Source organism: Phascolarctos cinereus, unplaced genomic scaffold, assembly GCF_003287225.1.
Source record: "Phascolarctos cinereus isolate Bilbo 61053 unplaced genomic scaffold, phaCin_HiC Scaffold_2;HRSCAF=192, whole genome shotgun sequence".
Taxonomy (NCBI): domain Eukaryota; kingdom Metazoa; phylum Chordata; class Mammalia; order Diprotodontia; family Phascolarctidae; genus Phascolarctos; species Phascolarctos cinereus.
In genome coordinates, this window is record NW_027555625.1 from 265394736 (window position 1) to 265410351 (window position 15616).

Consider the following 15616-nt stretch of genomic DNA (forward strand, 5'->3'; position numbering starts at 1 on the left):
AAGAATGCTGACCAACGCAATATGATTCCAGAGAGCTGGTGATGAAGTTTGAAAAAGAGGTGGCAAACTAAAGATGAAGAATAAGTTATAAATTTTCAGATATAACCAATGTAAGAATCTGCTTTGCTTGACTGTGTATATTGGTTAGAAGGGCTTTGTTTTTCTTCTTCCTCCCCCATGGGACTGGAGGGTGGCAGAACAAGGGGGATATAAAGATGGAGTAGCAGAAAGGGGAACGGGAAGGGGATAAAGGGGAACGAGAAAAGAAAGATGAAGGGGAGGAGAAAAGAAGAAAAGAGAAAAGAGCATCATTGGGGAATCTTTTTTTTCCCCTCCAAATTGGGAGAAAAGAACAAAAGGAATGTCAGAAGGAAGGCCATACAAGCAGAATAGCTTTGAAAGCTACAGGCTGTTCTGATTACATATTAAAAAAGAAAAGCAAGCTATATATATTAGTAACCTAGAGTTTCATAGTTTCAGGTATAATCCTTTTTTTCTGTTCATATATATAGAGACAGAGAAATATCTACCTATAAATAAAAGCATAGCTAATATTTATATAGGGCCTACTATGTACCAGGCAATGTGCTAAGCACTTTTACAAATATCACCTCATTTGATCCTCACTCTATGAGGTAAGCACTATAATTATTTTACAGTTGATGAAACTGAGGCAAACAGGACTTAAGTAATTTGCACAGGGTCACACAGCCGGTAAGTGTCTGAGACTAGATTTGAACTCAGTTCTTTCTGACTCTAGCCCAGTTCTCTGCCAACTATACCACCTAGCTGCCTCCATATGCACCACTATCTATCTATCTATCTATCTATCTATCTATCTATCTATCTATCTATCTAAATGTCCATTCTATTTGGTGTTTAAGTTCAGACTAAAAATAAAAATAAATTTTTAAAAAGAATGGAAATTATTACTAACATCCACAAAATGAAACCTGAAATGTACTCCTGATTGGACTCTGATGCATCATGTATAAGGCAAAAAAGAGAATTTCTTCAATTTAGGGCTTTTAGATTACTCCTATCCCTCAGTCTAGTGGAGATATCACTTTGACTTGAGTTCAAGGAACCCAAGATTTAATCCTAAATCTGTTAAAAACAAACTAGCCAGGTGACCTTAGGCAAGTCACTAATTTCTCTGGCCTTTGATTTCCTTATCTGTAAACTGAGGGGGATGTCTATGTAAGGTCTATGGCTTCTTTATAGCTATACCAATAATAAATATAAATATGTGTGTGTGTGTGTGTGTGTACACACACACACACACACACACACACACACACACATATCTTTAAGGCTTTCAAAGCACTTTACAAATCCTTACAACAACACTAGGTTGTTGTCATTGTTCAGTTGCTCAACTGAGCATCTAACTCTTTGTGACTCTACGGACCATACTATACACAGGTTGTTGTTTTTTTGGCAAAGATACCAGAATGGTTTGCCATTTCCTTCTCCAGCAGATTAAGGCAAACAGTGGTTAAGTGACTTACCCAGAGTCACATACATAGTAAGAGTCTGAGGTTGGATTTCAATTCAGGTCTTCCTGACTCCAGGCCCAGAACTCTATCCAATAAGCCATATAACCATCTCCCACCCCCCTCCCCTACTCATTACTATTCTTATCTCCATTTTGAAGCCAAGAAAATTGAGGCAAATAGAAGTTAAGTAACTTGTCCAGAGTCACAGAGATAAGTAAGTGTATGAAGCCAGATTTGAACTTGAATAGTTTTTGTTCCTATGGCTCCATCTCAACCTTCTCTGGAAATCCTACCTTTCCATCAGATGCAGTGTTTATCCTGTAGTGGTACACCCTTCCCTCATATCTTAGTGAAATGGACCGCTGGCCTGGGCTGCTCTCACTCTCTCGAACCAGAAAGCTGCCATTGATTCCACTGCTCAGCAGGTATTCGGCAGCATTTCGTGACACAGGCCCATGGTACCAGGAATGTTTCTCCAAACTGTTGACTGGGGTGATATAGTTGCTTGGAACCCACCCCTGTCCATTCTTGGTTTGGGCTTCGCACCATTCTCCATTGTGATTATAGCCCAAGACACGGAGCTTTTCACCTTTAGAAGAAAACCAAGTTAGATATGTCATCCTCTATAGGATTCCAGGTTAGCATGTTATTTCATATCTATTTAATCTTATGCAATTACTATGTTGATTTCTTTAGATCCCTAAATATATACTTTACTTCACCTTTGCAAAATCCATTCTTATGTGCATATGTTCATATGTATATAGAAACACGTATCTAGATATCTAGATATTACAGCTAATCTGGTCCATTCCTAATATTAGCCATTTATCAAAAATTATGCTTTTATCACAGATATGGATAGCCATTAGGATACAGATATAAATCAAAATGTCTCAATATCTAGTTCATTTTTACTCTGTATTGTAAAAGAAACTTCACCCTTACATGTTAACAATTCTATTTTTCTTAAGCATTAACGGGGTATGAATTTTTTAAAAGAAGTTATTTACTAAAATGATTTCTTCATTTTTTTCTAACAGTTTCTACTATTCTAAACTCTAAATCTATTATTTAAATTACTTAAGTGGCATCCAAGCTATAATTTCTTCAAATTTTGTCTCTTTAAAGTCACTTCTAGCAACCCACAGTCCTCTTACCTTTAGTTATGCTTAGAGTATTATCCCCACTGGCCACAAAATCATACAGTGCAACAAAAAGGTTAGGGTCATTTTCACTGGGACCAGCAAGAAGGTTTTCCTTAGAGTTCCAACGAGCTGCTTCACTCAGACCTTGTGGCTCAAAATCAGATGCATTTACTGGCCTCTGAAGGGCTTCTGAAAAAGAAGAAATGGAAAAGAGGTAAAAAAGGAGGGCAGAGAGGGAAAAGAGAGAAAGGACAAGATAAGGAATAGAAAAATTAGAAAATGGTGAGAAAATTAAGCTAGTGTTACTCTCCCCCTGCAATGCGATAATAAAAAACCATTTTCTTTTCCAACACATTTGAGTTCAAATAAGATCTCTTCACTCCATATCTTGTACTCCTTCTGTGTCTGGATAAAGGGGGCAAAAGAGATCCCTTAATTTTAAAATGATCCCTTAATTTAAATTTATGGAAAAATACTAAGCACTTTCATTCCAAGGTGCTTTGGTGAAACTACTTAGATTCTACTTCTGAAATAAACAAGTTTTCAAATTCATAATTTCAAAATTAATTTAGCTGGAAATCCAAATAGTCGATCTTCATAGGCCTCTGCCATCACTTACATGGATCAAGGACATCTGTCTGAGGAAGACATCCTGCTTACGCTCCTAGGTGCTTCCAAAGAAGCATCAGCACAGGTCCTCTTAGTCGATACTGATCATTTCCTCTCTACTGATATTTGCAATCTTTTGATTGCTCTATAAGGAGTTCATAAACTAAAAACAACAATAAAACCTGAGATGTGAATTTGAATCTAGAGTGGCAGAAGGGATCCTGCACCTGCCAGAATCAAGGACAAGAGGTAGTGAGACACCATGGACAAAAGACTCCTTGATTCTGGAATCAGAGGACCTGGATTCAAATTCCACCTCTGATACTCATTACTTATGTGTCCGATGGGCGAATCTCTTTCCTGCTCTGGGCCTTAGTTTCCTCAACTGTAAAATGAGGGTGTTGGATTGGATGGTCCCTGAGGTCTCTTTCAGCTCTAGAGCTATATAATTCTAGGATCCCACACAGAAACAAAATGTTTCTTTGTCATAAAAAAGAAACTGTATTCAAATTTTCCTTTTCCCTGTACCTAAAGAATGCCAAAGAATCTCGTTAAACCTCACCAACTAAGGAATAGTCCTAGTTTTTATATTTGCTTCTACAGACAGCTGGATGTGCTCAGCTCTGAGCTAAGCTTATTTCAGAACAGGGCTAAACTTTCACACCCATTACTCTGAAACAAGTTTGGGCTCTTTAGAATGCAAACCAACATGGGTTGAGGGTGGGGTTGCAGGGAGAGAAGTCTTTCAGTTTGGGCTTCTGGACTCTTCAGTGAAGTAAATCTTCAAAGACGGCTTCTTTTTTAGGATAATTCTCAGTTTGCATTTCACTTTATAAATCACGAGGGCAAGAGAAGTACACAAGAGGGGCAGCTAGGTGGCACAGTGGATAGAGCACTGGCCCTGGATTCTGGAGGACTTGAGTTCAAATCTGGTCTCAGACATATAACACTTACTAACTGTGTGACCTTGGGCAAGTCACTTAACCCCACTGCCTAACCAAAAAAATAAAAAATAAAAAAAATAAAGTGGAGCCTAAAATGCCTCCCCCTGCTCACTTCTGGGGCAGCTAGGTGGCGCAGCAGATAGAACACTGGCCCCGGATTCAAGAGGACATGAGTTCAAATCCGGCCTCAGACCCATAACACTTACTAGCTGTGTGACTTTGGGCAAGTCACTTAACCCCATTGCCTAGACAAAAAAAAAAAAAAGGACAGAAGAAACATCCTATTTCACCACTGCCATTTTCTAAATAATAGAACAGTCCCAATGACTTATGAAGTACTTGTTCCTTTAGTATACATGTTACAGGATTTGAAATATTAAATACAAAAATAACTATCTTTGTAATATATTAAGAAGAAATAAGTGTTAGCTCTCAACTAGACATTTACATTAGAGAAAATATAAACAATGAAATAGAAAAACTTGCTTTTGAAGTATATAAGAAGACAGAGGAACATACGCAAAGTATCTTTTCCCATTTTAAGAAATACAAACAGCTTATTACTCCACAGCTGTAGAACATATAGAACATTTAAAGTCTGGTGGACTTGGGTTGAAAACATGTGTCTGGGGGACCTTCGAAAAACTTCCTGGGCCTCAGACACCTCATTTGTATGATGAGGTGATGGATCAAATGACTCTTCAGGCCGCTTCCAGCTCTAAATCTATGATCCTGGCACTTCCATGGCTTCATGGGTAAAGCATACATGTGCTGAGCCCAGGTAGACTTGTGCGTTCTCTGGAAATCAAACTAAAATCACGATCACAGAAATGGCTTTTGTTTCTGTTTTTGTTTTTCTCAAATGACATTATGTGACCTCTCTATACAACACTGAACAGTGTCTGGGTTTTATAAAATAAATTCCATAATGGGGTAGGGGTGGGGTGGGGATGAGGAAATGACTGAAAAACACCTGGAGTCAGCAAAATGTAAATGACAGCCAGAGGACAGCTGACACTTCAAAGTGCTGATGAGAGAAGTGCTCCAAGGGGCTACCTCCAAAATGGAGGCAGATGCTGGGAATTTTAGGCAATAGGATATGGCATATCATAGGAAGGAAAGGGCCTCCCACTGCTTTCTGATTCAACAGGAAGGCAGGAAATCCAAAGCAGTCCCCCAATTTTCCTCCTTAGATTCTTCCCTACTCCACACATTAATGACTGAAACCTAGTGGGGAAGCTTGCTCATGACTGCCTTTGAATCAGGATACTGGAGTACAGCCACAATCCAACACCAGAATCCTCTATTTAATTCCCAGTTCAGACTGATGTCAAAACTGACTCACAATGTACAAATGCCAAGTTTCTTGCTTCATTTCATAACAAGTTAACTCCACTGTCAAAGCTTAAAAAGGATCACCACTTACAAAACAAAAGTTGAACAAAACATACAGAAATCTTCCTTGCTTATTAATGCTAATATGTTAATACTGCTAAGTAACTAGACCACAAAAGAAATCTCCAAATTTTCATCAATACTTTTACACATTTGGGAAGATAACAGAAACAGCAACAAATTTTCTCTTTTCTTCTCCTTATAAATTCTTGGAATATTGTGGAAGTCCCTAAAATATATATAAATTTTAGTAGGTACTGTATTTTTAAAAGGGCAGCTAGTTGGTGCAGTAGATAGAATACCGGCCTTGGAGTCAGGAAGACTCATCTTCCTAAGTTCAAATCTCGCTTCAGACACTTACCCTTCCAAACTGTGTGATCCTGGGCAGGTCACTTAACTCTTTGCCTCAGTTTTCTCATCTGCACAACAACATGGAGAAGAAAATGGCAAACTGCTCCAGTATCTTTTCCAAGAAAACCCAAAATAGGGTCATGGAGAGTCAGACACAACTGAAATGGCTGAATAACAACATATTATAAAGTGGTTTTTGGTAAGAATTATCTGCAGCCTCCTTGAATCCCTTATTTTAATGCACTTCATGATCACATCTTCCAACATGCCTGCCTTTTTTGTTTGTTTGTTTTTGCGGTGAGGCAATTGGGGTTAAGTGACTTGCTCAGAGTCACACAGCTAGTGAGTGTTATGTGTCTGAGGCTGGATTTGAACTCAGGTCCTGACTCCAGGGCTGGTGCTCTACCCACTATGCCACCTAGCTGCCCCAAAAGCGCCTGCCTTTAAGGGCAGCAGAGAAGAGCTGGGTTCAAGTTCTGCCTCTGCCATATGTTGGGCAAGGCACAGTCTCTCAGTGACACCAGACTATCCTCTAAGCCTTTAAAATGCAAAGACATGCTCATCTGCTTCAGAAAGGAAATTTCTCATAAAAAAGATTCCTCTAATCACATTTAAAATTATTTTCAAATAGTCATTCTCACACCAAAATGGCTTTCACCTGCCAACAAAACTACAAAATAAACCTGAACCATCAAACAAACAGAATGTATCAGTGACAAAATGCCCTCAAAGCCCTCTAAAAGTTTCAAGAACCCAACTGCAAACATATCTAAACAATTCAGTTCGCACTATCCCATCAATATACTAGATCTGGAGGTGGACGATTTGTGTCCCATTCTAAAAGCATGGCTGGCTGGCTGGTTTGTTTGTTTGCTTTTTTTAAACCAGTCCTCCCATGCTACATAATAAATGCTTCCCTAAGGTTGTGTTGTGAGTCAGTCAGTGATCAGAGTTGTTTATAAACACTTCCCAAATGCAGAACACTTCTGGTCTAGACTTCCAAGACTTGCTATTTAAGCACATATGAAGAAACAACGAGGGAAGTAAACTTCAATGGCTAACTACTTCACAATCCCAGGCGGAAGAAAAGTCCTCCAACTCCAGGAAAAACATCCCAGAGAGGCTCCCAAATTTCCTATTGGCACTTTACACAAAGCCACAGCTTCCTCTAAACAGAGGGATTTGTCAGCTGTATTTCTGTATCTATTCTCATGTTATCCATCTGATTATTCCTTGTAACATTTCAGCATGGCAGTGGGGAAGATACAAGTGCTGAATGAATAAGGTCACCATTCCCTTTAGTTTTGCTCATATTCAGTTATTTAAACACTTACTAATTTGCCCCTGTTATTTCCTCATGGGCAGTTCACTGCTTTCCTCCACTTCATTGAATATCTGTATTTTAAAATCTATAAAACAGATCCTTCCAAGAAGGAAGAGGGTTTCATGCTTTATTTAATACTCTGTTCCAGTTGGTGAGATCATGCTCAGGCTATTCTCAAATCAGTTTTTAAGACTCTCATATAACTTTTTATAATATGAACTTAGAGTAAAAACAGCATTTCCCATCATTTGAATTTGGTTAGTATTAGCCAATCTCTTTATGCCTGGACCATATGCAGAGAACATTTTATGTACACTGTGTCCAGTCAATTAATTTTGTATTTTTTAAAACAGCAAACATATCTAAAGCGTCTTAAACTAAATATTCTTAGCTAAGCCTAGTCACATCCTTAACTACTCTTTTAAAACCATTATTTGCTGAGTCCTTCCTACATATATATAGCACTTTGCTGACTGTCAGAGGGAACACAAAGAAAAAGGATGGTATAGTTCCTGCTCTGAAGCCTGACGTTTAGGTAATATGAAGATAAGATTAATATCTATGGAAAAAAACCCCTAAATAACAATAAAACAGCATCTGGGAAGTCACAAGGCAGGGTATGAGCCAAAGGAGTGGTACAGACAGAAAAGGTTAAAAGAGGGGAAGGGAGGAAGGAAGCACACTGGGCACTGGGAAGACTTCATGGAGGAAACAGAACATCTTGAAACACAAGTTTCACTTTTTTTCCCCATTTTTTTCCCCATAGAGAAAAGGATTATAAGATCGGTTCAAATGAGTAGGTCCCCATAGCACCTAGCAACTTAAAATACTCAGAAATATCTAACTAATCTAGACCTTTTTTGGGTGGGAAGGGAGAGTAAGGTGGAGAAAACAAAAGCCAAACTGAATGTGAAAACCTATAGAACATTTAAGAGATGTAGTTTGTTTTTCTCTAGTACAGGCAATAATTGCCACTGTTTGAAAAAATGCTTTGTGGGGCAGGGGTTCTGACAAATCTGCTTTAATGTAAAAGAATTAATTATTTCAAATTAGCTATGTAGTGGAAAGAGCACCAAAACAAGTGGTTGTCACAAGGTCTGAATTCTAGTCTTTACTCTGTCACTTAGCAGCTCTATGACTTTAGGTGAGTTACTCAGTGAACCTAAAGTTTTCTTATTTGCTAAACTTGGATAATAATCTAATAATCCTTACCTACTTCCACTATGAAGATCAAATAAAACACCATAAGTAAAGTGCCATACAATTATTAAATAATCTTAAGAAATCATTTCTAACCTCCCCCCCACACACAGCATAAAACTCACTAGAAAAGCAGCCAATAATTACTAGAAGGAGCTACAAGAAAAACCAAAGACAAAACAGCATATCTACTCTGTGAAGGGAACTCTGAAGTTATCTTTGGCCAAGACAAAACACTTAAAAATTAGACTTGTAAAGGAATTTTCACTTGATTCAAAAAGATTATGCACTTAGTTTTAAAATCCCCAATACTTTACCATAAAACTAAACTAAACCATACTTTACAAACCCAGGAGAACATTCTAATATGCCTTTAAGTTAGGCACTTAGGTATGAAGTATTGGAAAAAGGAGTGGATTTTAAGACAGGACTATGGTAAAATCCTGGCTCTATGTACCTGTGTGACCCTCTGCAAGTCATGTAACCTCCCCTGACCTCAGTTCTTCATCTGTAAAGTGAGGAAGTTATCAATGTTTCTGTGGTTCGAGACCCCATATGAGGTTGTGAAAAATTTGGCAACAGTAAAAGTTTTCTGAATGCACAAAAAACAAAAATGAATTAAAAATCAAATGCATAATGAATCGGAGGTGTTTCTGGCAGCGCTTGCCCATGCTGCTTTGTACAACTTTACTGCAGCCTTGATTCTAAGCACAAAGCATGCACACTTTGCACTACACATACCCTCTGCATGCCTGAAACTCAAAAGAGGTCGTGAGTGGAAAAAGTTTACGAAGCCCTGGATTGGATGACCTTTAGGGTCCATGTGATCTTTAGCTGCTCTATGAAGGACATAAGGCAGGATGTGAGAAAGGACTCCTAAAACATGACTGTATTGTTGGGGTGACCCAGTTAGTCCTTATCTAGCCACCAGTTCATGATTTGACCTGTTATTTCCTGAAATACATGAAAATATTTTCATTCTCCCATAAACCGTTTGTAAAGGATTAAAACCACTCTTTCTCCCTTATGTTAGCCATATGATAGTTTGAAAGCATTCATTATACATTTCCTGCTCTTTCAATTTGTACTGTAGTCATTCGGGACTTGATACACTGGGATGGCGGTTACCTTGCTTTCAATTTCTGCATGGTATACAGTTACCTATTAGTATTTAATTAGGCTCATTTACCTAATTCAACTAATTTTCCATCACAGAAAGCATTTCAGATTCTGTAACTTTAATTCAGACAGCTAGGCAGCTCAGTGGATAGACTATTAGGCCTGGACTCAAGAAAGACCCAAGTTCAAATATGGCCTCGGACATTTACTACCTATGTGACCATGGACAAGTCACAACTTCTAGCTGCCTTAATCCACTGGAGAAGGAAAAGGCAAACCACTCCAGTGTCTTTGCTAAGAAAACCCCATGGATAGTATGGTCCACAGAGTCACAAAGAGTCAGACACAAATGAACAACAACAACCTGTCAATTCATGGTTTGGTTTTGTTTTGTTTTTTTTTTTAATCTGAAACTACAATTTCATTGATGTGAGGGAACCCCCCCACCAAACAAGAAATTTCCTCTATCAACAAAGATTAGTAACTGTTCTGCAACTACTATTCTTAGGGGGTTATCTGAGATACTGAGTATGTAACTTGCTCAGGTCACATAGCCAGTCTGTTAGAAGCAGAACTTGAACCCAGATCTTCTGGATTAAAAAGCCAGTTCTCTATCCATTAGGCAAAACTCTGTCTCAAAATCCACTCTGAAATACAATGATGCTCAATATATAGTTTTGCTTCCCAGGTCTTCGCCTTGGCACTGGTGAGGGCCAAATCACTATAAAGACCTTTAAAGTAATGGGTAACCATAAATGCAATACAATGATGAAGGGAAAGGGAAAATCCATGATTTCTGGTTATACAGAAGCAAAAAAGTAGTGCTGGTTAGCCTCCATCTGAATTTTGGACTAAGATCTGCACTTATATTGAAACCACACAAACTTCCTTTATCACAGTCCTAAAAGGAAAGGCCAACAGGCAGCAACCCTGGTTTTACTGGCTTCATTTAAAGAGCAGACCATCACAAAGACTGAACATAAACACCAGCTACAAACATATTACAAGGCAAAGAATCAGACTAGAGGTCAGAAGGGAACGGGCTCTCTCACACAGAGAACAACAAAAATGTCTTACTTTTTAGTTGAGAAAGTAGAATTTAAAAGTTGATTTGAATAACAGGGACAACTCAGAAAAGACTCATGTCTTCTCCAGTGCCAAAAAGCAGAGCTTTGAGCTCTTAAGTCTGTTATTCCTAAGGGCCCAGGGCTGAAAGTGCAATTTATTTATTCCAGGACACTCAATTTAACACAACGAAACTAGGAAACTGCTGCTGTTGTTTAGCCCAAGGATACAGGGGTGGGGATGGAGTCAAATCACTTAACACACAACATTTAAAGGCAGCATTTAGACATTAATATTTGTAGTGGTTGTAAAAAAAAAAGGGTTAGTAGTTCATTTTTTTCTGTTCCTGTTTCAATTCTAAGGGCTGCATTTTCTAAACTGCAGTGCCTTAATTTCACACTAAGAAAGCAGTCTGAACTACCGGTTCAAATGTTTGGGGTTTGTGGAGGTGTCTTGTGGAAGGCAGCAGGGAGTATCTAAAATGTGAAATGTAGACCAATGTGCTTTTTTTTTTCCATCCCCAACTAAAATATTTACCATTGGGAAAAACGAGGGTGAGGAGAGAGATAGGAAACTTTCCAGCTTAAAACCAAGGACAGGAAGTATTAATTATATGCATCAAAACTAGTTTGAAAATGAATTATTTCTATATAATAACACAGGAACAATTTAGCTCAATTCTGAGTAACTCAACTGAAAGTGAAAACTTTAATGTCAACACTGCTAAATACTAAATAAGAATTTCTTTTTAAAAAAAATACAATATATTTAAAGACCAAAGGAGCCACAATTCTATATAATATCAGCTTACAATTTGTATAGTCTGATGGTTTTGAAAAGTATTTTCACAGGCAATATCTGATATCCTCAATAGCCTAACTAGGGACGCAGAACAGATAATTTCATGATTTGATAGATGAGGAAACTGAGACCCAAAAAGGGGAAAGTGATTTGCCCAAGGTAACACAGCTAGTAGATTAAAGGTGGGAGAAAGCAGTTTCCTGAATTCCCACCCCAACCCACACTCTGGGGTTGTGTTCTTGGAGGCAACCACCCAACAGCTTTGCAGTGGAATGTAGCAGAATGAAGACTGACAGATGGATAGGGGGAGGTCACATTTTTGCCACAAATTAGTCAAGAAGCCTTGAGTGAGTATTTCACCTTTTGGGGACTATTTCCTCATCTGAAAAATGGCTGGATTGGGCTAAATGTTCTGTACTAGATCTCCAACAGTTCTAAGACCCATTCTGGTTTTAATGCTCTAAGATGCCATATCTTTCTGATGACAAAAAATAGCTAGCAACATAGTAGGGACTTAAATATTTTCTGACTAATAGATCAACTGGCTTTCTCAGTAGCAAAATTAGGCAATTTCCCTAATATTCTCTGATATTACATGGGAATTTTCCTTCAATTAATTTAAAAAGATACTGAGCACAGTGCCTGGTATATAGTTAAGTATTTAATAAATTCTTGTTTTATTCTGAGAAATGTGATTGTGTTGCTGCTACCTTATAAAACCAGCAGTTACTTGTAAAAAGATGAGTTTAAAGTGGTCCTTTGTAAAAGTGTTTGTAATGTTCTCAAAGAGTTGGCTGAATTGTTATTAATTACTGACTTACATAATACAAATGTATCATAATAGCCACTCAAGTTCATGTATAACACATTTAAATGATAAAAATTAGTTCAAAGTGTGAAAAGAAAAATTTCAAAATACCACTGGAAAACTGAATGGGCCAGGGGATTACATGACTTAAATGTCACAGAGACAAAACTAAGTGTACATGCCATGAAATTAGGCATCACAAATCAACTGCTAAAGGTGTACAATTTTTACTGGTATTATATTCCTTTCTCTCTCTCCTCCATTCCTGTTGGAATCCTCTTATTTCTGGCATCAGTTATAGGAATTTTAAGGGTATCACTGATATGCTACGTTTTTTTTTTCCTGGGGAAAAGTGATTCATAATAATAATAGTGCAAACTGGGTTCAAAAGACCATTTTAGTTTTGAAGAGAAACATTCTTTGTTCAGACAGATGGAATTGCGTATAAACAGTTCAAGTTGCTTTACCTGTTGTGGAGAAGAAATGAAAGATTTTATTGTGCTTGATGGTACTTCATCAATCAGTAAACTAAGAAACACTTCTGGGCCAAACACAGAACAAAATGCTCAACCAAAACTGGTTCATCGTTTGAACTAGTACGAAAATATATTCACTGTAGGAACAATTGTATGACTGACTGGAAACATTAGTGAAAATGCAAAGGTAAGATTACTTACCCAGCTGTTGGCAACCATTTTTCCCAAGCAACTAATGACCTTAACATTTCTTAAGTCATTATCACTGAGATTTAAATGGTCTCAAATCAACTACAAAAACATTGATTCCATTCCCCGTCATTATCTAAACACAGCACTAAAATATGAAGATCTCTTAAGAATGACTTTCTAGAAACTTTAGTTACTCTTACAGATGATGTAAACTTAATGTTTTACTTAGGCCTAAAACAATATGCCACACCATGAAAAGTTTTGTTTTGTTTTGTTTGAGGGAGTTTGTCCCTTTTTTTTTTTAAATTATGGAGATTATTGAATACCAGTAAGATATTTCAAAATTCCAGAGTTTCTAGGATGAGAATTTCTAAGATACCAAAATTTCCAAATTAAGAAATTTGGCTAGGGTTATTCAATTTACCCAACGAAATTTTCAAGTTGTAGAGAAAACGAGTGTCAGAAGACTTCAGTTTTATTCTACTTCCACTGATATGTACATAATCAAACCTCTGGCTCATCTGCAAACAAATTTTGATGAGATAATACTTAGTCTCTAAAGGTTATTGAGTAAATGAGAGTGGGTAAAAAAGTTTTCTGCTACTTGGAATACAAATTCTATTTTAACTGTAAGTTTCATCAAACTTTAATAGTGAAAACAACTACAATCACTCAGAGCAAACTTTTGGACCCAGATAAACTATCACCTTAAAATACTATGATTTTTCTCAGCTTGTCTGATTTGTAAGGTCCTTACAAAAACATCAAACTAGTGTATGAAACAGCTGTGCTCATCCTGTTTTTCATAAAAATAAACATTTTTCACCTATTTCACTGAAATTTAGAATCTAGCACAGCATACTTAGACTCCATAGAGCCTTCCAGGAAGGCAAGGATTCAGAGAGAAAAGAAACTGGGGCTAGCAAATAAATGAGGCCTTAATTTCCACCAAAAATTTAACGGAATTACATCTAAAAACTAGACAACTTCATAGGCCCCAACAAAATTCCACTTTTACTAAAAGCTGCTCTCTTTTACTACTTAATTGTGTTTTAATCACTAACCATTTCTTAAACATTTAATATGTGCTGGGCATTGTGTGTGATATGCTTTGGGAATACAAAGATGAAAAATTCCAGCTCTAAAGAGATAATTAACATTCAACAAGATTAAAATCCTAGGATTTTGTCTGAGAGCTGGAAGGAATCTCAAGAGATCATATCCTCTCATCCAAACTCCTAACTTCTGGATGATACTATATTGCTATCTCCAAAATTCAGTGATAATAAAATCATTACTAACAATCATAATACGCCATCAATTTTCACAGAGGTGTTAATGCCACACCAGCCACTACTTACAGAGGTCAAATTACTTTTTCCAAATCTTACACCTTTTTAAAGCTAAAATAGGACAAAGAAAGGGGAAAAGAGCTAACAAGGGAAAAGAAAAAAAGAAATGGGGAAGAAAAACAAAAGTGAAATGCTCCTGGCACTAGGCCTCGTTACTCAAAGAAATGAGAACATATACTTTTTCCAAGTACTTTGATTCATTTACAATTCCTTTCTAGATCATTTATCTTTCTTCCCCAGTATAATAAAGTTATTCCTCCAACCAAATTCACGGCCTCTAGATAAGAATGGGATAAAGTGGATTCCCCCCATCTACTCTTAGATGATCAGAAAGAGCTCTTGAAATTCTGCAACCATAAATGGTATAGCCATGTCCTCCTTGTAGACGATACTTAATGCAAATCACATGTTTTCACAAACGTGGATTCACACTTTTAATTTGCAATTATTTATTAACAGTTAAAATTACCTAAGTCTGGCTATCTGACAAGACTATCCCGTATACTTTATCAAAACTCCCTCATTTAAAAACCTTTGCCAGAAACTCCAGTGAAACAGCTATCACATTACAAATTACAGTTCTAACCTAACTGAAATGATTGTAGGAACTAAAATCCTTTCTTAATTTATATTCTGGGAGGTTATATCCACGCAATGAGGTTGCTCTTCTCACAAAGCAGGGCCATGGGGCTGGCTAGGGAGAGGCCTAAGCAAACGGGATCCCAGACTTCAGGAATCCAGCCCCTAGGCCTTCAGGACCCAAGTCTGTCTTCTGAACCCAATTAAAAGCTGTTAGAGCCTTGAACTTACCTTCCAAATAACAGCTGGAGGAAGAGGAAAGTCCCTTCTTTGACTTGCAACCCACCAACTTCAAACAAATCTCCAACATTTTCATTTGTTAGAGAGAGTCCTTGATAAGTGTTTTTCCTCCCTCCCCTCCCCAGTCTCTCACATAAAAATCCTTTTGAGAAGGCTAAACAATCCACCACTCTTTGGATCATTAAAGTGCCCTGAAATGGGGCTCCTCCATTGTGCCCATGTTGCCTGTAACTTAAGTGAAACAGCTTCTTTTTCCTTTGGGGACCTTCTTTTGGCGGGAGAAAAAAACCCCAACAAAGTTGAGAGCAGTTATTCCTTACGGCAGCTCCCAAACTGCCGTCCGCGCCTCATTCTCAGGCCGCTGAACACTCAGTAGAGTCAGAAAGAAGTGCTTGGTTAAATTGCCAACAAAGGGCCCCCTTCAGGCTTGGGTTGTCTGACTTCATGACATCAGGCAGGCTAGTAACGCCCATAGAAGCTCAAGTGGGTGGATTCTTAACTCCTTCATTACCTA

General features: G+C 37.7%; 1 protein-coding gene across 1 annotated transcript in view; it reads right to left on the minus strand.

The window, feature by feature from the left end:
- The window catches only part of ABL1 (ABL proto-oncogene 1, non-receptor tyrosine kinase), a 201834-nt gene that overhangs the window by 48269 nt on the left and 137949 nt on the right, over positions 1–15616 (minus strand). The window contains 2 exon segments of the mRNA XM_020973535.2: positions 1793–2088; positions 2660–2836. Coding sequence (XP_020829194.1) covers positions 1793–2088; positions 2660–2836 — 473 coding nt within the window.